The sequence below is a fragment of the Strongylocentrotus purpuratus genome, unplaced genomic scaffold (assembly GCF_000002235.5).
Source record: "Strongylocentrotus purpuratus isolate Spur 01 unplaced genomic scaffold, Spur_5.0 spur5_scaffold_6, whole genome shotgun sequence".
Classification (NCBI taxonomy): Eukaryota; Metazoa; Echinodermata; class Echinoidea; order Camarodonta; family Strongylocentrotidae; genus Strongylocentrotus; species Strongylocentrotus purpuratus.
The window spans coordinates 27678722-27701187 of NW_022145612.1; the positions used below are offsets into that span (position 1 = coordinate 27678722).

The following is a 22466-nucleotide window of genomic DNA, read 5'->3' on the forward strand; positions in this document are numbered from 1 at the left end:
TGAATGACAGTAACTGAGTTGCTACAAGTAATGGTAACTTAGATATATATACTGTTATAGAATGTAGGCGATCTTATTGGTAAAATGACAACACGTGATGGTGCACCATTCTTTCATACCACGCCTACCGTCCAAAAAAAGGTTGTCATTGAAAAGCGATAAACCACGGCTAAGATGCAGGTATGCATATATAATAGAATATAGAATATATCATTTATTGTCTTCTTCCAAAACAAAAAGAAGAAACTTTGCATCCAGGTGAAACATATATATATATATATATCTCTGACATGTACAACATTAGGTGAAATGCTCCCCATTTCTAATGGCTACGCCTTAAAATAGGTGGTGTCATAAAACAAATGGCGGTCTCCATGACTATACGCCACTTGGCATTTCGATTGGGTTTGTTCTTATTTTTCGACTTTATATTCATATTGCTCACCCATTTTATAAAACAATTCTTTTTCTGAAGCTTATGCATTAATGAATTGCTCTGCACTTTTTTAAGTCAAAACGGGATAATGAACTCAACAGGTTTATTATCTTGTTCAATATCACTGTGATTAACCTGCGTGTAGTGCATATTGCTCTAGCAAATGTGAATTATTTGTATATTAGAACTCCTTTTCTTCCTCTTCTCCTCTTTCCTTCTATCTTTCATGTCAAGGCCAGATTCACCACACCCCTCTACTACCAAGTGTCCTATAAATCTAATCTGTTGAATCCTTATCTCACAGATCTGCTTTCTGAAAACTTTGAAATCACGAAACAAAAGAACATTTTCCTGTAAATCCAAAAAGTTAATCATTTTATTATTTTTTAGTACATTGCTTGATCAAAGCAAGACATTCCTTGATGCAAGATTGTTATAAAAGAAGATTATTATCTGAAAGACATGAATTTTATATATATATCAACTTGGAAAGTTAGAAAAATAGTTACACCATGATATCTTGAAATAGGAAAGAACTACAGTTCACATGAAAGATCACTAGTTTATGATAATTATCTATACAGGTATATATTTATAGTCCATAAACTTTTCTTCTTACAAAGTTCACAGTAAAAATTCCAATTGTGTTGAAGGCACATGCATGTGTCAAATCCATCTAAATTGTATTTTTGTTGTAGCATGAAAGACAATTTTTGTTAACACTTCAGTCAAGTATATATTAATACTTCCATCAGTTGTTTCCATTCAACTATTTTTATAGTTATAATATATACAATTTCCTACAAATATACAAAGTTATATTTCTTTCACTTTCCCAGGTTGAGTACTTACATGTACATTGTATAACCCATCAATAAAAAAGAATAATTAATTTATTAATTAAGTTTTTCAAAAATTTCACATTTCTCAAATCCATCCCAGTACTGCTTTAGAAATACAACATAATGGCAGAGAGTTATAGAAGATACAGGTACGTTAACCCCGTTGCCATAAGCAAGGATATTGCTGCACATGTTCTAAAGCAAAATACAAAAAAGTGATGTAAATATAAAGTTATAAATGATAAATGAACAATAATTAATAATATAGGATTTTTTTTAATGTTCAGCATCTCTAGTCTATTCTAGAATCTAAATATCACTAGTACTTTTGTTCAGCCTTGTTTGTATAGTGTGGATTGATATACCTAAGAGAACATAGAGATGAATTACTGTATAATACCCCCCCCCCCCCAAGAAAAAAAAATAGATTGCAAGAGAGTTTCACAATTAAGCAAGTAGCCTAAATTTGCGACAGCTTCAAGCCATGACATTGATGAGTGATAACATTGAAATGTTCCATTTTTTTTTAAGTTTCTTGTTGCAAAATAAAATCAGCCATTATAAACATGTAGGAGAAGTTTAGGGCTAATAATATAGCAGCTAATTCTTGCAGCTGGTTTGAACTTTTTATGAAAAAAAGTTAATAATCATCACTAACAGTCAACATTTCATTCCATTTCATATACCAGGTATGGCTTATACAAAGACAATCCTATATGATAGAAGTATATTTGTTAGTACTAGAGAACCACTACATTCAGATACAATAGTAATGTTCAAAAATGTACATGGTAATTGCATGAAAATATTTGCAACTATTAAATAGCACAACTATGTAACTATACTCTTTCAGCTGATCTAAAGAAATAATGTCTCCTCGTCTATTGCATATTGGTGTAATAAATACCTCCTGGTTCTACCCATTGCTTCAGCCTATTATTAATGCAGAGAGACATTCATGAAGGCACTATCGTTATATAAAATATTATATCCTTATCCTTACAAAAACATTACGAAAATGTGCTCCTCACAGTGGCGTAGCAAAAAAGTAACATCAATTTACTTCTGCCCTTGAAAATGTTAGCATACCTATTTCAACCATTTTGACAAATTTTCTAAATACTTTAAATACTCTTCAATACTCCTTAGCACAATTGATTCACACATGTTTTCCCTCTGTTATAAACATCCTAAAAATACTGATTTTTTTTATTTGTTTTTTATAAATATTTTTTATTGAAAGCTCTTCTAAACTAATATTGAGCATATATAATTGTTATACATCTATGAGAATTGAACTGGCCAATTTCCAAACTACAATAGCCTTGGCTTTTGCAAAATGAAGTCAATAAATACAAGTGTTTAAAGGCAGTAAATATGTCCACATTTCACCTAGAATACATCATTGATACAGTTACGTTTGACAAATCATGCTTCTCCGACTATAAGGTCACCTCTTTCTGATTTCAAGAACACTGGCTGTGTTAGGTATACAGCTTATCCACACCAAATGGAGTACTTTATGTTCAAGTACTGACTTGGATGTCCTACGCAAATTTCAATTAACCAGTTACCTCGAGAATGAAGCCAAACACTTCATAAATTCTACCAATAAATACTAAAGTACTGACAAGATCTAGTCCATACTAACTGGGAGAAAGGGAAAGCAATTACCACTCAATATTAATTCTAATAGTAATTCCAATTTCAGCACGACAATCTATCTCGTTCAGTTGATAAGAGCATGAAATGTCCAATCTCATCACAAGCACATCATGTTAAAAAAAAACCTAAACACTATCTTTTTAAAGCTAGGATAGCATAGGACACTATATTATTATGTTCACACACCTTGTATGCTAACTAGCAGATATTCTACAGAAAACAAATGAAAGAGCTAGAATGGGGTAGCCCTGTCCTCTATAGTATAATCAGGATGCGATTCAACGGGGGTGGGGTGCATCCCCGGAGCCATGCTGCCACGGTAACGCTTGCGTTGCAGCTTGACGTAGACGCTGGAACGTTTCTTGAACTTTTCGACCTCCTGGTCCCACGGGTTATCGGTCGGGATGACTCGGTTACAGAGGACGACGATGAGGATCATCAGGACAATGATCGCGATGCCGATGATCAGGGGGACGTACCAGAACTCCTGTCGAGAGAAAGATGGGGCCAGTTTAGGAATTTTCATTGACGCCACACTTTGGATGCTAAACTTACCTTTCAAATCATCGCCATTTAAAGCCCCCTGCACTACTTATAGCTACTTGCGCCCTCTATACAGCAAACAATGCCTAATCTGTGCCTGTTGGTCCCCCATGATCCTCTTTTTCTTATGTTTATTGAGAGCTGACTTGATGAGATAACCACCTGTCAATGACCTTGCAGGTCGGTCTAATTCCCCCTGGCCAAACTACTGTAGACAGGCTTTAATTCTTTTCTTCACAGTTCAACCTTATCTGCAGCTACATATTCTCTGCAAAAGTCATTGACACGACTGCCGTTCTATCAATCATACATACTATATCTTCGTTCTCGTCCCCACTACCGACCAACAGGTGCAAACCTAGACATCCAAGTTATCTTTTATCTTTTAAAAATTAACAAACTAATATTTGTAAAACTCTGTTAAAGTATAGAAGTTATATTGCCAACTGATAATAATAATGAACACCCAGAATTCTTATAAATATCTGTAAGAGTACAAATAGAAAATAATGGAGAAAGAAGATTAAATGCAATCTTTTTCAAGTGCATTTAATTGATTCCTTAAATAGAGAAAAAAAATTGAATGTGTTGTTATTTTTGTTTTTAAATATGCTATGTAACTATCACATTTTAATGAAGAACAACTACGAGAAGACTTCATGTGTTCCAAATTTGAAACAGAAATTAATACAGAGTAATAAACAAACATTCTTACCGTTATCCATGCCATGATAGCGTCGGTGAGTTGAGGTTCTTCACTGTAGAAGATCTTTCTGATGATGCTAGCCAGAGGACCGTCTTCATCTACCTGCCTGCATTCACTGAAACCGTCACAGTATCCCATATAATCACCACACGTTGAGCCGGTATCTGCCTTCAATGGCGTCGACTGGCCTGGAGGTAGACCTAGTCTATATGAACTCAGACAAAGATTAGTTCCTGATAAGATAGAAATGAAATACAAAAAATGTGTGAATGAAAATCCCTTTTTTATCAATCGTGTGAGCTCCACCTATAACTTGCTTTGAGTAAATTGTTTGAATAATGGCATTTACATTTATTTTGTTTCTGTAATCTTCCGTTATACTATCATTAATGATACATTTCTTTTCTTGTTTAAACTATGATTCTGTTACATTTCTAGGTTTATTATTTTATCTTACAGGTAAATAACAAAAATATTGGAGAATAAATTCTCCTATGTTTTGAATACTGGTACATATAAAACATTAAAATCAGACTGGAAATGAGAAATTTGTTGGACTTACTGTCGTCCAGGCAGCACAAATCACAAAGCTCAACCTCATCTGTACACTGGCATTCCCTACGATTTTGAAGTAGACACACAGACTCCGTACATTCCTGCAGAAGACAAAAGAATTCAAGATAGATTTCAAAGCTGTGCATGATCACTAAAAAAAATTGAATAAATTTGACCATGACACAACTTTTTTAAGGTGTGCATGAATGAAAAGATTAAGGTCTTGTTTTAATTTTTTAATATTATTTAGAAAACATCATTAACACTGACCATTGATTTCCATTTTGTTTTAAGTCCATGGTGTTTGTGTTTGTGTCAGTCAGCACTCAAAAGCTTTCAAAGTTATGTCTCCACTATTTTTTCTTCTAGATTTCACAAAAGATGAAACCTGTGCTATCATCATGCACATGCACAGAATGAGAAGGCCAATAAACATGTAAATTGTTACATGATTATTAGATAATGATAGCATATAATATATGAGTACACTTACCCCATCTCTGCAGAGCTTTCTTCCCCCATCGCATCGGGTCAGATCTGCCTCAGGGGTGGGGTCAGGACACACCGATGAGTCTCCAAGACAGAAGGCCTTTCCATGACATTCATTGCTCTGTTCACATTGTGCACTGCTTGCTTTGTAGGAACAGGTGCTCGCATCGCAACATGTACCCTGGGTTGGGCTATTAATCAAAAAGAGAGAATCAAAATTAAGTCATTAAATTATCTGTTATCGCATGGATTTTGCAGGTATATGTGTACTATAGAGCTGAAATGTCCTCCTTTGAATATCATCTTACATATATAAAAGAAACATATGTTTTTACTAATGTATAGCAAAAAAAAATGATAGAATCAATAAATGCCATTCATTTGTGGATATTTACTTCATGAATTTAATTTTAACACGTATAAATTACCTTGTATTTTGCTTTTTATGAAAATCTCAACATAATCTTCCAAATATCAATTTTAAAAGAGTTGTTTCCTGTGTATGCAGCAGAAATGCTACAAAGAAAAGAGTTTCATTCATATTACTTTTCCTCAACCAATACTATACTTGTTAAAGGTAAAGACCAGTTATGGTCATGCGATTGCATTGTGAAAGAAATGTTGTGGAAACGTTGTGGAATCGATCAGAAAAGGTTGATCATCTAGCATCTAGCATCTGCAAGGTTCTGGAATCATCAAAATGATAAGAAATTTGGCCCATTCTTCGTAAAGTTACAAGCACTATACACAGAAAGATGTATATGGGACTACCCTATATCTCTCACAGACCATGAGAGAAACAAATTTACCAAATATATGAATTAGTAGGCGGTTTCCCGGCAAATTTTTTATCATCATGTATTAGTCAAAACATATTCTTTCACATGATTGGTAATGAGAGCTTCCATTTAATTTTTTGAAATTGGGGCGTTTCCAATACTGGTCTTTACCTTTAAATATCTTTCTAGTAAACACAAAGCATATTACAAACAATAAGTGAACATAAAATAGAGAAAATAGGTCATAAATCACAATTGCCTTATTTTTGTGAGAAGTTTTCATTTTTGTATATTTTCATTCAATTATACATGCGCATCTAAATTTTATGACATTTAGTACCACAGTTTACTATGGCAATCATTGATTACACTTTGATGTAGCTAGTAGCTATCTGATGGTTACTAAAGGCTTCTTCAACAGGGAAAGTATATATACCAACCTGCATGCTACACCGGCAGCTAGCTTACAAGCATTGACCTGTGTGAAGTCTGAATTCTGGGGTATACAGCAGCTGTGTGTACACTCCTCCTCGTATCCACAGTCGCACTCTTCTCCTTCCTCGGTGATACCGTTACCACAGAAGGTGATGTCTGCTTTAGCTGTAAGATCAAAGGTCAATATGATTATGATAAAAAAATGACTGAAAGCTATTCGGTGTAGCAAATTCATTGCCAATGTTCTGATGTATGTTTTTCTCTTACTGACAAGGAGTAATATTTAAAAAATGCATCAGTAACTTTAATAGAATAGCCTAGAAAAAATGGGAAATACTGAAGCTTTCGTCTACCACTCGACATAGAAAAAAAGATTTTGACGTGCAAGACAAACAGCTTTAGTATTTCTTTGCTCAAGGTTACTATTCTATTTTATAGTGTACACCCATCTCCTAATTTACATGATTTAACAAGGTTTAAATTTATCACAGAGTGGGCCTATATATGATGATGATACTCATGACAACCCTTCCACAATCACAATATCTGAAAACGAGGTTTATATAATCACTTTTCTTGACTTGCAATCATACGGCTACATCCGCTTCATTTGATTTATTCAATGATACATCAACAAACTTATATAGAAATGCCACACAGAGCCATCTAATACTATCATAATATGTCTCAACTTGTTCTTGGAATTGTATTACATTACCTGTTAGGAGCCAGAAGGGAAGTTCCAGCTCCAAACAGACGATACATCATAATGACCTTACAGGTTCAAAGGCAGCGCTCAAAATACACGGGGGCAGTGGGGGATTCACCCCCGTGAGCTCCATAATCGCCCCCGTCAGGTTGCTCACGGGGGCGATTGCAAATTTAAAAATCGCCCCCGTTGAATTATAAAATTAAGATTATCTTTTCTGATATAACTTTAACACAATATTGATAAAATGGAACTTAGTTGGCGCTTTCTCTACCATCTCTACGAGTATTCCCGATACAAACAACGGACGCTCGCGGTGTGGCCGTCAGCACAGTGGCTATACTTCGCTGGAAGTACCGGTGTGCACACTGATGCCCAATATCTGCTGGAGCTGGAGATCGACAATTGCGCAAGGACTGAAACATGGAGAAGTTTTTCGTTGTGAAAGTTTGAATCTGAAATCTGGTGATTCTTAAAGACCAGCAAATAATGTAACCCGACCAGTAAATCAATATTGAGAAGAAGAAGAAGAAGGCATAAGATGTTGCAAGGGCGGATCTAGGCGGTTTAGGGGTTTAACCCCCCCCCCCCCTCCCCCTTGGGCTGCCAAGGAAAAATGTGATGTGCACAGAAAAATGCTATCATGTGTCCAGACCTACACAGTATTAGTAGATGTCAGTAGGTGCCAGGAAAACATCACTAACGGGGGTTCAAAAAAGCACCAAAAAATCACCTCGCCGCTTTGCGGCTCGTGATCCGCATGTTAGTAGATGCCAGGAAAACACCACTTACGGGTTCAAAATAGCAACAACAAAAATCGCCTCGCCGCTACGCGGCTTGTGGACGATGCTCCACATCGTATTTGGGGTACCCCCCCCCCCCCACCCTTAGCAAAAAGCTTGATCCACCCTGTGTTTTGGAAGGATATGGTAAAGACTAAAAGTAAAGAAAGAATGTAAATAAGGTTGCTCTGAATAATGAGGAGGAAATTATGTGCAGAACGGGAAGAAATGGAGAAAATGTCCTCACGGGGATAAAAGTCAATAACAGCTTTGTAACAAGTAAATTTCTAAAAGGAAAAATACCGACTTTAAATGATAATGATAAAATACCAAGGAGTTTAACGGGTACCAATTCAATGGAAATTTTTATTAAAATAAGAGCCCCCGTGGGCAAAAAATTAATTTGAGCCCTGTTCAAAGGTCAAAGGTCAAGACTTACATTTGAAGCAGTTTGTTTTGCTAGTTTCCTGGAAGACGGTGCCGAGTGTTGTAGAGATGGCAGACACACTACAAGGAGAGAACCTCTGATTGTTGATGAGGTTACCGTCCGAGGAGTGGGAGAACATGATGTAGTTACCGATACTACCACCGGGTGAACATGAATCAGTGGCTGGGTCATGCTACCAAAGACAAGTGAAAGTATAGATGAATACAATGATAGGTGTAAATAAATAAATAAGATCCCCCCCCCCCCCACAAATATATCCAATGCCTTAAAGGGATCCGGTAACTTTGTCTCAGATTCTGAAACAAAATTCTGGATTTAGCTCATGATGCAATGATAATTATAAACCTTTAGGTCAGTCAGAAACCCAGTGACTTTTACAAGCCGATCGCCTGTCTGATTATCAAGATATTTATGATTGGAATTACAAATTTTGAAAACCGTTCGCCTGACGGTTTTCATAACACTACAGTCTATTGGGGGAAATGAGTACAGTAAAACCGGTCACTCAAAGATTTTTACTTTTTTGAGGCACTTCTTGATTATTTTGAAGCGCAATTTTTTTAGGGCTTCAATATTACACCATATCACAGACACTGATAACACGTAGGGCCGTGTATCTCAGATTTAACATTGTTAAACGATCCCTTTAAGAAACTCTTGTTAAATTTACATTGTATGGGGTTTAGATGACTGTATTACTATTTTTTTTTTTTAGCCAGCGGCATATACATATATTACATTTTTTTATCTCAGAAAATCCAAATAGGGTGATACATGACAATTGACAAGATTATCCCCAACGACACTGATTTGGCCTTTTTCTTGAGCCATAAAGACTGAATTACAGAATTTCAATTTAACTGTTTGTATAACAAGGGACGAGATTTCTTTTCATGACTGGGGGAGGGGGGGAGACGAAATGCGAGGGACGAGGAAGCATAGTAGACAAGAGAGCCGAAGGTGATGGAAGTGACAACCCCCTCACAGGTTTTTGAAGGTTTGTTGTATTCAAATATTACATTCCTTAAAGATAAACTTGAGTATTGGTAATGCGATTGCATTGTGAAAGAAAAGGTGTGGAATGGATCAGAAAAGTTGATCATATAGCATGTTAGTAATGGTGTGTAATGCAAGGTTCTAGAGTCATCAAAATCATCATAAATTTGGCAGAGTCTTGGTAAAGTAACAATCACTTACACAGATAGATATATATGGGACAACACACATGGTGTCGGGGCTTAGTACTACCCTGATTTCCTTATCTTTCTATGCTCATTACTCAGCCAGTATACATTTTCTTCCAAATTGTTTGGCACATGACATTTATTTGTAATCTTGAACATTCAGTGTAAGTTTCGTTAGATTCTGTGAGAATTCATTTTCTTTTTTTACCAGAACTCAAGTTTATCTTTAATTAGCAAAACTATAGTATAAAAACGAAAAACAGATTTTCTACAATATTAACGTGTACATTGTGAAGGATATTGTGTTTTATACATATCTTTTTTAATGGAGATATAGAAATCAAATTCAATATAAATTAAATTCAAATCTTGCATAACTACATACATGCAGTTCTTGCAGTTCCTACAATTGGAAGGAAAAAAAGTATAAACCAGTGGTGATAGTGAGAGTAAAAATGGAAGGTTTCAGTGAGAGTTGAAAAAAGTAGGTTCTCGAAATCCAGGCTTACACAAAGCATCCAAGCAATTCATGAAAAAACGGCACCGGATTTACATTAATCTCAGGGACTATCCATTTTTGGAGAAAAAAATTACGATATAAATTTGTTTTTTTAGTCCAATAAAAAATAAAAAGAGAAATTTACCAAAAATTAACCCCCCCCCCCCCCCCCCCCCCAAAAAAAAAAAAAAATTGGGGGAAAAAAAATAGCAAAATCGATTTGAATCAGGAAGTTATCAGGCTTGCATATTACTTACCTGAGAGCCAAAGCTATGTCCAATCTCATGGGCAAAAGTAAGATGAGAGATAAGAGGGGGTACATTAGCCTCATAATTGTTTGTTGTCACGATTCCTGTGTTCAGCGTTTGACCGTTTGAGGTTTGCTTGTCACATAAACCACCATTGCTTCTCCCTGAAAATAATCAAACATAAGAATTTGAGAGTGAGTGAAGTCCTAAATAAACATGTATAGAGTAATTCTCCTTTATTCTGTCATATACGTACAGTAATGATGGTAATTAAAGATAAAGACCAGTTATGGTCATGCGATTGCATTGTGAAAGAAATGTTGTGGAATCGATCAGAAAAGGTTGATCATCTAGCATTTAAGTATTGGTGTGTACTGCAAGGTTATGGAATCATCAAAATGATAAGAAATTTGGCCCAGTCTTGGTAAAGTTACAAGCACTGTACACAGAAAGATGTATATGGGACACCGCACACGTGCACGACACGTGCGTTATATCTATCTGGGGTGGAATTCTGAACATTGTTGTAAGTTTTGTGTTATCTTTTGTTGTATCTCACAGAGATAACACAGCGCTAATATTGTTGTAAGTTGGTATTCTGAACATCATTTTATCCCTGTGTTATCTCTTGAAGGACCGCCTCTATCTTATCTTTGACCACTGTTGACACGCCCATTTGTATGGACCCTACCAATCAAAATCTGTTTTATATAAGCATGATAAGTAGGTCAACCAATAGGAATACTTTAAGCCATATCTGAAGATGCGCCTAGCACATACTAATCTTGGGCGTAATTAGTTATTTGAGCGCTTATTACGCGCATCATCATTATGCGCTGTGGCATGTGGATCATGAAAACAAATCACGCTTTCACTATATTGGTTTAGATGAGAGCATTAAAATAGTCTTATCCTAGCATGTAATTTCTTAGAAAGTTCTCATCTGTGATGTTTCCGGTCAACACACAATCTTCTTCTAACTCGTCTATTGGCACGAAGTTGGTTCTGGGCAAGAAATATTGCCGCCATTATATCACCACGAAAGATACAACAACCCCCTACCTGTTGTAAATATTGTTGTAAATACCATGCAAGATAAGATAAGATAAAAGATACAACAACTTTCAGAATACCAATTATCTCGACATATTATCTCTCGTGCGCATATGCAAATGAGGATTAGGCGCCATTTTATACCTAAAATAAGCACAATTACAAGCGCACCAAACTATAAGCGCAGGCGCGGCCAATGAGATGAGAGAAAAGATACAACAAAAGATAACACAAAAGTTACAACAATGTTCAGAATACCAACTTTATCTTATCTCCAAAGATACAACAATATTAGAGATAACACAGGGTTCAGAATACTGCCCCAGGTCCAAATATAGATATAATAATTTACCAAATAGATCAATTAGTAGGCGGTTTCTTGGCAAAATTTGTATGATCACGTATTAGTCAAAACATTTTCTTTCACATGATTGGTAATAAGAGGTTCCATTTCATTTTTTGAGAGGGGGGCATTTCCAAAACTGGTCTTTACCTTTAAGCTCTTTTATTCATTTAGTCCTCACTGTGACCAGAAGGTATAGGCCTACCAAGTGGTACTTGAAATCATAAAGTATACATGTACATATAAAGAGAAAGATCAACGGTTAGCAAGAATATCTTGGTACCTTACATTTTACTTCAGTAGGCTATCATTATGGCGGAAAAAATGTGCTGGAAAGTATAGGCCTACAATATATCAATTCTAAAATTTAGTCTTGATTAATGGGAATGAAATCATCTTGCTTTGATATTAATATGCCTTTATTTCATTTAGAACAGAGGGGGGTAGACGCTTACACACGTTGCAGTGACAATCACCTTTGCATGACGTAAGTCAAGTCATCTGGACGATGATCCGTTTGCACCACACCACCTCTTGATATATCAATATTTATATCAATCTTCCGATTTTAAACTTACTTGCAATACTCGCAATCCATGCCAAGCCGAGAACTCCATTAGCAAAATCACGGTTTGCGAACGTGTAGGCGAGGCAGTACTCATTGAAGTTTCCTGTTGAAGCTAGGTCAAGGAACTTTTCCACACCAATGTAGTTGTTACCAAAGAGGTATGTAAGTCTCCCAATATCATCCGGAGTCCATACCTGAAGTTAAATGACAAGAGTATCAGTTTGATTAATGATGCATAGTAGTGGGCTGTCATGGAATTTGACACCATTCGGATGTTTACCCAAGAACAGGTGTAGTCAATCACCAGGATTAGCCTTCAGTTTTATGACAAACGGTCCTTCAGCGTGTCCACACACAAAACAATTTATCCCGAAACTCTATAACGAAACGTCGTATAAAGAATCATAGTATAAATTTCAAAGTGTCCACACACAAGAAACGTCATATAAATAATCATCGTATAAATTCAAGGATGTCCATAAACAGCAGAAAGTAATCCTGAAACTCTACAGTCTGGTCTCCTTTCGCTCGAGGTCACGTTAAGCCCCGCCCAGTTAGTTACACTAGTTACACTCCCCCTGTCCACACACAACATTTTCCGTGATTAGGCGTGATTCTTTATTGAGTTTCAGTTCGAAACGATGCCCAAACCTGCGTTTCGTTAGACTAGTTTCGTTATACGACGTATCGTTAGTGAGCGTCCACACACACAATTTTATCGTAAAACTATCGCGAAACGGTATCACTATCGCGAAACGGTATAGCTAATCACGGAAAATGTTGTGTGTGGACAGGGGGCTTATGTAATTCTCTGCATTTCCACCCATCCCTCATACAGTAAAGTCATTGTCTTACTTTTTCCTCACCCAGAGACTCTCTGCGAGACTAGGGGCTATTTTTTGTTGGGACTACGAGTTTGCTGTGTGCAAGACTTGTACACCCAATAATAGTAGTTCCACCAAGTCTGTTGTCCGCGAACTATGACCTTCTGCACATGGATACTAATGACAATCTCCCTTTAATGTCTTTACTGTTCATAGGCTATATTACCCCTCAAACTTAATATTAATTATCCCTAAATTCAACTCCATAGAGTATAAACATTAAAGGTCCTGGTATTAGTCATAGATATATAGTGAAATTTACTAATTTTCTAGTAACCCCCATATATGTATAATCTGCCACAATAGAATATTTCCATTTGACCTACTTGGAGTTTTACACCTGCTTTTATAATACATACAATATACCAAGGAGATATAGATGTACAATTGGGGGAGGGGGGAGGGGGAGCTTTGGGGTGGGTGCTTTGGGGTGGGAATTGGAATTATTTGAGTTCACAAATAACAGACTGCAACAAACCTGTCTTTAATCATTTTGTTATCTCTTTGATGGAGATGTTGAACTTTCATTTCATACATTTTTATCACTTTTTACAAACTGTATGATAATACTGAAATGTCTCTAGAGACGAACTGATCACAAACTTCAGGAGAAAAACATTGACTCATTTCCTTCCAGGCAGGGGCGTACGCAGGGGGGGTGTTTTGGGGGTTCAAACCCCCCCCTTTGGTATTTTAATGTATGTAAACCCCCCTAAAAAAAACCTAAAACCCCCCCCCCCCCCCCCCCTTTGGATTTTTTTTTTTTTTTTTTTTTTTAATTTAAAAAAAAAAAAAAAAAAAAAAAAAAAAAAAAATTATACCCACGGCTAACCTAAATAAGGTGACCTTACCCCCCCCCCATACGTAAAAAAATGTCAAATTTTGAAATTTTGAGACACAAAAAAAAAAAAAAAGTGTCCGCTTACCCCCCCCCCCCCCCCCCACTGAGCGACTTTTCGGCCGGCGCGATTTTCAAATTTTCGGGAGCAAAATATTTTAAAACCCCCCCCTTGAAAAAATCCTGCGTACGCCCCTGCTTCCAGGTACACATTGAGTGTCAAACCCCTTTGGCCTAAAACAAACAAACCTGTCCTTGAAAAAAAATCTAGCATCCTTCTTCTAATAGTCTTATATGAAAGTTGCAATCAATTGCAAAACCCCAAAATCAAGCATAAGTCTTGAGATTAATTGCAAATTTTCAATTGATGGCAACTCAACTTTGTTGCAATGCCCCATTAGTAAGAGAGAGAAAGAGTGAGAGAGAAAGAGAGAGAGGAAGAGGGGAGAATAAAAGCTAGATCTAGTTAACTTAATTTAATTGTTAAAACTTTAATCCTAACAAAATCCTATGAAATTTAGGAGACTAGTGGGGCGTTGCAAGAAGGTTTAGTTGCAATCGATTGCAAATATCAGATCAATCGCAACTTTCTTGCAATGCATGCCCTGTAAGATAACAATTACAAACCGGCTGCTTACCCTCATCCTTTGCACAGCGAAGGAGATGTTTTGGTAGTCACCAAAATCAGTGTTTTCATAGATAAAACTTGCTGATTGCACATGCTGACCTATCTGGGTTACAACTGCACTGACAGATCCGTGTCTATGAACAAACAGGAGACATTGTAAGTTAACCAGAGATCAGATGATAATAAAGAGGATTGATGTTTTTTCAGGGCCCGACACTAACAGGTGCCCGGGACACACACATGGGTGCCTAAAATTTAAGTCTAGACCCCAACACTTCAAGTTTTGACATTGGAGGTATGCATACAGACTCTATAAAGTTCATCACGGACCCCTTTAAAAAAAAGAGTTAATGTGGAGGCAGTGGAGCCCTGCTGAACTCTTAAAAAGCAAAGCATGTAGTTATGTCATAAAATAGAAAGTGAACCTGTTCAGCTGCTTTTAATATCTCAATGAAATCTACAGCAAAAATATAAGATAAGAATGACAAAAAGTATCAAACTGTATAGAGACAAAATAACAGCCAGCAATAGTGTCCACGTCTCTACTCGAGTCCACATTTGGATTAAAAGTCACTGCAGCTATGTAATTGTAGAGATATCATGTTGTCATGTTTTAAAAAAACTGATCAAGTCAAGTAAAATATGTATATTTGACATGACGTTTTTTCCTTTTCTTGTTTCCGTTTCTTTCATCTTCTTTTTTTTTTTGGGGGGGGGGGGGGGCTCTCAAGACTATACAATGGCTTTTTAATCTATGGTTATTAGTGAAACTCATTAATTTTGACACAACCAAGGCTTACATTCACATCCTGCAATAGATTTTGTAATGAAACAACAGTTACACTTTTTCCCATTGGAATTAAGCCAGAACTCACCAGTAGCAAAGTTCATTCTAAATCGGATAGGAATGCTTGATACCAACGGTACCTCTTTTCACTTGATTATTTTGTGGTGGCATAGAGTTCATTTTTATTCGTTCATTCACTAAACATTCTTGGATGATTCTCACCTCTCATAGAACGTATGATCAGTTTGGATGTAGAGAGAACACGTTTGCTTGTCCACATCTATCGTCTGTCTCTTCTTACGGAAAGTTACATCATCAGCATCAGCTTCAGAGTGCTATTAAAATGAGAGAAACACCATCATGAAATTACTCAACATGTTCTGTTCATACTACAAAGAGAATTAAAGCTCCATAGCTACATGTTTTGACCAAAAACAGTGACATGGGAGAATGGATCAGAAGGAAGATTGAAAGAACCACAGTCAAAGGAAATTGCTCATTTTTATTAAGTTGTGAAGTATAACAACTTGCCAAGTATTCCACCATACCTAAATAATCTTGAAATGCAGCCTTGATTGAATGAATGTTATCATCGCTACAATTTACTTTGAAGGCCTTTTTGTATATTATTAAGACAATAACCTTCAAGTTGGCGCATCAAATTATGGTATTGTCTAGAGACGAGGCTTTCATCTTTATATGTAGATTTGGAAATTACTTAGGTTATTGTGAAGAGGTACAAGAAAAAAAAGCTCTCATGATAATAACCCAATCATTTTAACTGGAATTATATTTAAACAAATTAAAACCCAATTAAATGACACCCCTACTAGAAACACAAGACTACTCACTCTCATATTCTTGAGTTTTTTATCCATTCTTTTCTTGATCTCGCCTTTGACTCCACAACTTCCCTGACCCTCATCCTCCATCTTGGGTTCATCTGGTAGGACAACATCTTCGTCTTTATAGATGATGGAATGGAAGTCTGGATCCTCCAGGTAACGACTCGATGGCTCCACGGAATAAGACTCTTGGGATTTGGGGATAAGGATACGCCCTTCAAACTGCCCTTCCCTCACAGAGCCATGGCAGTATGTACCAGATTCATCTATGAGACAATGATAAAACAGAAAAACAGAAATAAAAGGGTCACTTTATAATCAACAGGCAGGTCTTGAAGGTCAACTAAAAGTATGAATCTATGATTCCTTAAACCTTAAGATTCTTGAAGTTAGAGTTTTCCTTATGGTTGATAAGAAGATTTGGGCTGACACAAAACTATTGAATTTCATTTTAGCTACATAGTAATTGATGATCGATTCCAAAAGTGGAGAGAAATTTTATATTTCCAGCAAAAGAATTTTCCTTTCTGTATTAAATATGTGCAACATTCTTCTATGTTAATTGCAGCTTTTTCCAAAAAAATCATCCCATTTATAATAATAATAATATTTAATTTTTATATAGCGCTTATACAAATATACCATTACCCCGGTCATTGGATTCAGTGCTTGCCCGAACACACTGTGTGCACAATCTCCACTCCCTGGGGAGCATTCCTACACCAATTAGGATACACTATTCCCTAATCAAATATGGATGATGTGGAAAATGTAAAACTCAGCAGTCTTTAACATCATTCAAATATATTTCAATTTCAAATGTACAACAAAAATATGTTCAATACTGTTCACTTACCAACTAGTTCTCCAATGTACATAGGGGCATCTTCAAATGACATGGGGATTTCTCCTTGTGATGTCACAACTCGAAACTCCTTTGAAAAAGTGTTGACATCCCTCTTCAACCTTAAATGAAAATCTCTGTAGAGAAAAGAATAATACTTGCTTTAATCGTATGTAATAGTAAATATTTTCAGTTCTATAAAAGCTAATCATGCAATTATTAGATTGAATGAGAAATACAAAAATATTATCAGCAAACCACAATTATTACTATGTTTCGTTCAGGTCACCACTTATAGGGCTGTATTTGACCTACAATACTACAGGGACTCGTTTCACAAAGCCTTATTTTCAATGACAAATGACAAAAATCAGTGACAAATCTGTTGATAACCAATCAGAAGCAAGGATTTCAGTAGCTTATAACAAAAACTGCCATTTGTCACTGATGACAAGTTTTGTGAAACGCCCCCCAGGACACACCTTCCTGTATTGGGCAATGTTTGGGGAAAGAACTTTCCCATGGAGTGCTATCGATGGACTTTGAACTCATATTTCATGAACAATGTTTCATTGTTGACCTAATGACGTGAGGTCTGTGAATGTAGACAATGTGCAAATGAATCTGTGGGATACAACAAAAAGTCATGTGTACATAATGTCCCATAATAATAGGGACTAAGTTATATAGGTACATGTATATCATCTGTATAGAGCCAGAAGGGCATTAACTCAAATACTTTAAAGAGAAGGTTGAGTTCTGGGAAGAGGTAAACAAATAATTTGTGAGCGTTAATTATCATTGTTATTATGCAAGGGTGGAAGAACATCAGATTAAACATGTTCCCTGAAAAGGCTCTTCAAATGCCTTCATATTCTAAATATGACATGAAACATTGTAAAAATCGGGGGGGGGGGGGTAGGTTTTTTTCGCCATGTGCTCGTGTAGTCCCATATACATCATTCTGTGTTCAGTGCTTGTAACTTTGCCAAGATTTGGCCAAATTTCTTATCATTTTGATGATTCCAGAACCTTGCAATACACACGAATATTTATATACTAGATGATCAACCTTTTCTGATAGATTCCACACCGTTTCTTTCACAATGCAATCACATGACCAGAACTCAACTTTATCTTTAACACAGTTAACACCCTTTAGGCTCTGAACAGATGATATATTCTAGGTGAATATGTTTAGAATCAAATATATGACCAATGTAATGCCATCAATGTCTTTTATAAGATGATGACGTGGATCCTAATCAAATGATTGGTTGAAAGCTTACACGTGACCAGGCATGAATTTTGCCTAATTTGTTATTTGGATAATGACCGGTCATTAGTAAAACCAAACCATGTTTTAAAACATAATCTTTTGAAACAAATAATACACATCATTTTGTTGGGGCATTAGTAAAATCACCCACACTCGGTACCTTCAAAACAATTCTAATACCCTTGGCTACCGCCTCAGGCGTGTTAGACTGTTCCAAGGGTATCTTGTGTGGGTAATTCTTACTAATGCCCTCACTGCTGTGTATTATTTGTATACTAATACAAATCGATAAAGCCACTAAAAAGGCCCTATATTATGGCTCAGTCAGATATGATGCAGAAAACTGCAGCAAAAAAGCCGCCACGTTTTTAAGATGTATTACTGGCAACTGCGCACAACAAAGGTCCTGAGCGTATTCAGCAAGCGCCATGTTATAAGATACACAAATGGAAACCCTAATAGGCTTGACGTCATCATAACGAACCGCCCCGATCATGTGATGTCTGAACAATTAGCCTTCCCTCTAGCTGGACCAGAAAAACACTTGAATTAAACCAATATGAAGAATAATTACCTTCCATGTGCATTGAACTTGATTTCCACTCTCTGTTGAGAGTCTGTTGACCTAGCTACTCTCTTATGCTGTAGGTTGATGTGTGCAGTGTCATAATCCAAACCCTCATAGTGAAGGATCTGATCATTCAATTTGACGGCTGTAACAAAGAGAAACGGCAATGAGTCACACATTTCATAAGTTACCGGTACTTAAATCAAAGTACCTGGTTCTGATTCTGATTCTAACATGATCCTGGTCTTGATCCTCAAGAGGGATACATATAGATGACCAATAAGAACGTTATCATTCAAGAGATAGTGTTTGTTGCATCTAAAGCATTTTGGAATTAAGTCCCATCACATTGCAGTTGTGGGGAGGGGTTATACAGTCAAACCTACTTTAGTGACCACCTGTCTACAAAGACCACCTGTCTACAAAGGCCACATATGTTGTTTCCCTCGAAAATGGTTTCTCTTTGAATCATGTACTAAAGGAACCTGTCTACAGAGACCACCTGTCTACAAAGGCCACTTTTTGTGTTTCCCTTGGGCGGTCGCTATAGACAGGTTTGACTGTATTACCCCTAGTGATTGCTTCCCTTAGTTTGGTTTTAAAGGTTTAAACCGATTTGGGTCTTGGTTGTGTGGCTCTTAAGATAAGATACAGGACAGATAATAACAACAAAATTAATTTTACATACAAACAGGCCAACCCCATCATAATCAGGTGATGTAAGTTCTTCACTTGAAGTTTATTCGCAATTCTTTATTAATTAAAGTGCAATCCAACCCTTGTGATAAGTTAATTTGTATGAAAGCAGAAAAATAACAGAAACAGAATGGGAAAAGTTTGAAATGAATCGGACCAAAAGTAAGGAAGTTATGAATTTTTGAAATATGAGATCACTATAAGTCTAGATGCCTATCTCAAATTGGTAGTTTGGTCAAATGATTGTGACATAGAATGTGGATAGCTCTCCCATCTGCAGTGTACAAAGATATCACTAATTTTTGTTTTTCTCGTAAGTTCCTTCTCCTGGGCATTACTCAAAATATATTGTCCTCTAAAATGAAAAGACCCTCCTGATGAGCCATGATTTTGTGGACAAATTTAAAATTTTAGTCATTTTACATATATGTTGGAATAGATAGGAAAGCAGTCTGGCACTACATCACATTGACATTACCGCTTCAGCCAATTTGAAGTGCCCATGCGTATAATGATAACAACTTTCAAAAATTCAGTTCTTTCTTATATTTAATTGAAACTTTCATCAGTTTGCTTCTCTACTTTGTCTGTTTTCTTTTAGAGTAGTTGTCTATTTGGGTTGGATTTCCCTTTAAGACAGGTATTCCAGAAATGTAGAAGACATATAAATGTATTCGTTGGTATTTTTTTCTTCTTCAACTCCTGGTAAAATATGTATCATGGCCTACCACCAGGTACTGAGCAGTGTTTCATGAAACCGTCATAAGTACAAGTTCGCAGACAACCCATTTAAATGCATGTATTAAATTTTAAACATGATTCACTGGGATGTCGGCCTTGAACTTATGATGGTTTCATGAAACAATGTTCTGGTTCAGACAATGACAAATAAAAGAACCACAAAATGCAATATTCATCCGACCATATCCACAAACTACTACCACAAACATAATAGGGCCCATGATTCACTTTGAAAATCTGAATTCACATATTTCTCCAAATTCTACAGTTTTCTTTAATTGGTTATCTCAAGTACACAACATTTATGTTTTCAGAAGAGTAATTATAACCAAGACAGAGTAAAATAAAAGCTTTTTCTGATGCAAATTTATAAGAATACTGTTTTTAAAAAAAACAGCCAAAGTAGAATAATTTACAAGTGTAATACATCCCTTTAATTAATTATTCCCAAATTATAATCTTATATCATTTAACTCTTGATATTTGCCTAAACTTGCCCTATTTGTATACATGTAGTATAGCAAGGAGTTAATTTACTCCTTGCATATAGTTCTTGTATAGCGCTCTATATTGAGCCTCTATATATATAATTGTATATTTATCTATAATGATAATAGAAATTAAAGAAACCAAAGTGTACACTACGTGTGCAAAGTTTTCCTTATTAATATTAGTCAAATTAACCATAATAATGATAAATATACACTTACAACCACTACCACAATGTAAGCCTATACACTTTACACAGAGAATATTTAACAGGTGGGTGGATCTTGGATTAAATTTGTTATATATATGTATCACACTTCACACACCAAAAGAAAAATCATATATTAATTAGACAAATTTATGAGAGGGAAGAGAGAAAATCGTATTTCACTGTCTTCTTAAAATGAATTAATGTGGCTAGATGGTTTATGAAGGCATCGGCAAATGCACTTTCATTCATTTGCGTGAGGCCTTACACATTATTGTTGCAGTGTTGTTATGACTCACTGCACTCACAGTCACACTAGTAATTAGTATCAAGTACGTACCTTCTGATAAACAAATTGCCATGAATAATGTCCATATCGTAGATTGGTAGAGTTTCAGTCTGATCATCTTCACATCCATCATGATCAATTCAGCTTTTCTTTATATTATTTACTTGACTGAAATATTGCAACTTTGAAATGAAGCCATTTACACAATGCCGTTAACAGCAAAGTTGCACAGCGGATTAACGGCGACAGTGGCAGTGCAAGTGAACGCCCTGGTAGTGGTATTTCACTGTGAAAGCCGGGATCTATGCAGTGGGCGATAGAAACTCTCTGGCTGTAGAGTATACTGTGATGGACGAACAACTGATGCGTAAATCTATTGTTATGCATTGTACGTGTTCTTTTCTTCTCACAAAGCCCTACCCTTTAGAATCACGTTCTCGGAAGCATGGGCGTCAAACCGGAGACATGCAACCCCATGCAAAACTAAATTAGAGGGGGGGGGGGGGGGGGGGGAGGGTGCATGGTGGGGGAACTGTCACGTACAATCCATCATCCATTGTATATATCTTTTTATTATTATGAAGATTTTGTGTATATATCCATAATCCTGGTCAAGCATAAATCGTGCCACAAATTAATCTTTGACTGTTGACTGATCTAGTGTATTACATTGATTTCATTGCATTGACATCTATTTTCTGGTATCCCATTCACTATTATAATAGCCCGATGCCAATGGAAGGACTTATTTTCAAAATTTGAAAACTGTTAAGAAATAGGAATTTCTATAATGCAATGACATAGTTTTTGCATATCATAAGTCGACTCAGTGATAACCAACACCGCCACTCATGAACCACCTTTTCAGTTTTCTTCACCGCCCCGCGCCGCCTCCCCCCCCCCCCCCCCCTCTCTCTCTCTCTCTCTCTCTCTCTCTCTTCTTTCTCTCTCTCTCTCTCTCTCTATCTCTCTCCTCTCCTCTCCTCTCTCTCTCTCTCTCTCTCTCTCTCTCTCTTCTCTCACTCTCACACTTTATTCACTTTCTTTATCGTTAGTGTACCCCCTCCTCCATTAACATCATTATTT

The 22466-nt window shown here is 36.4% G+C and overlaps 1 protein-coding gene across 1 annotated transcript; it reads right to left on the reverse strand.

The window, feature by feature from the left end:
* Nucleotides 1-1164: 1164 nt before the first annotated feature.
* On the reverse strand, nucleotides 1165-21685 carry LOC115918272 (disintegrin and metalloproteinase domain-containing protein 10-like). The gene is made up of 14 exons (XM_030972063.1): nucleotides 21432-21685; nucleotides 18964-19102; nucleotides 17123-17247; nucleotides 16273-16532; nucleotides 15644-15756; nucleotides 14645-14768; nucleotides 12295-12478; nucleotides 10330-10484; nucleotides 8381-8561; nucleotides 6456-6615; nucleotides 5241-5427; nucleotides 4755-4848; nucleotides 4202-4425; nucleotides 1165-3430 (listed from the first exon to the last, which is right to left on the reverse strand). Exons 1-14 carry the CDS (start codon nucleotides 21511-21513, stop codon nucleotides 3176-3178), a joined length of 2283 nt encoding a protein of 760 aa, XP_030827923.1. The 5' UTR covers nucleotides 21514-21685; the 3' UTR covers nucleotides 1165-3175.
* Between the last annotated feature and the right edge of the window lie 781 nt (nucleotides 21686-22466).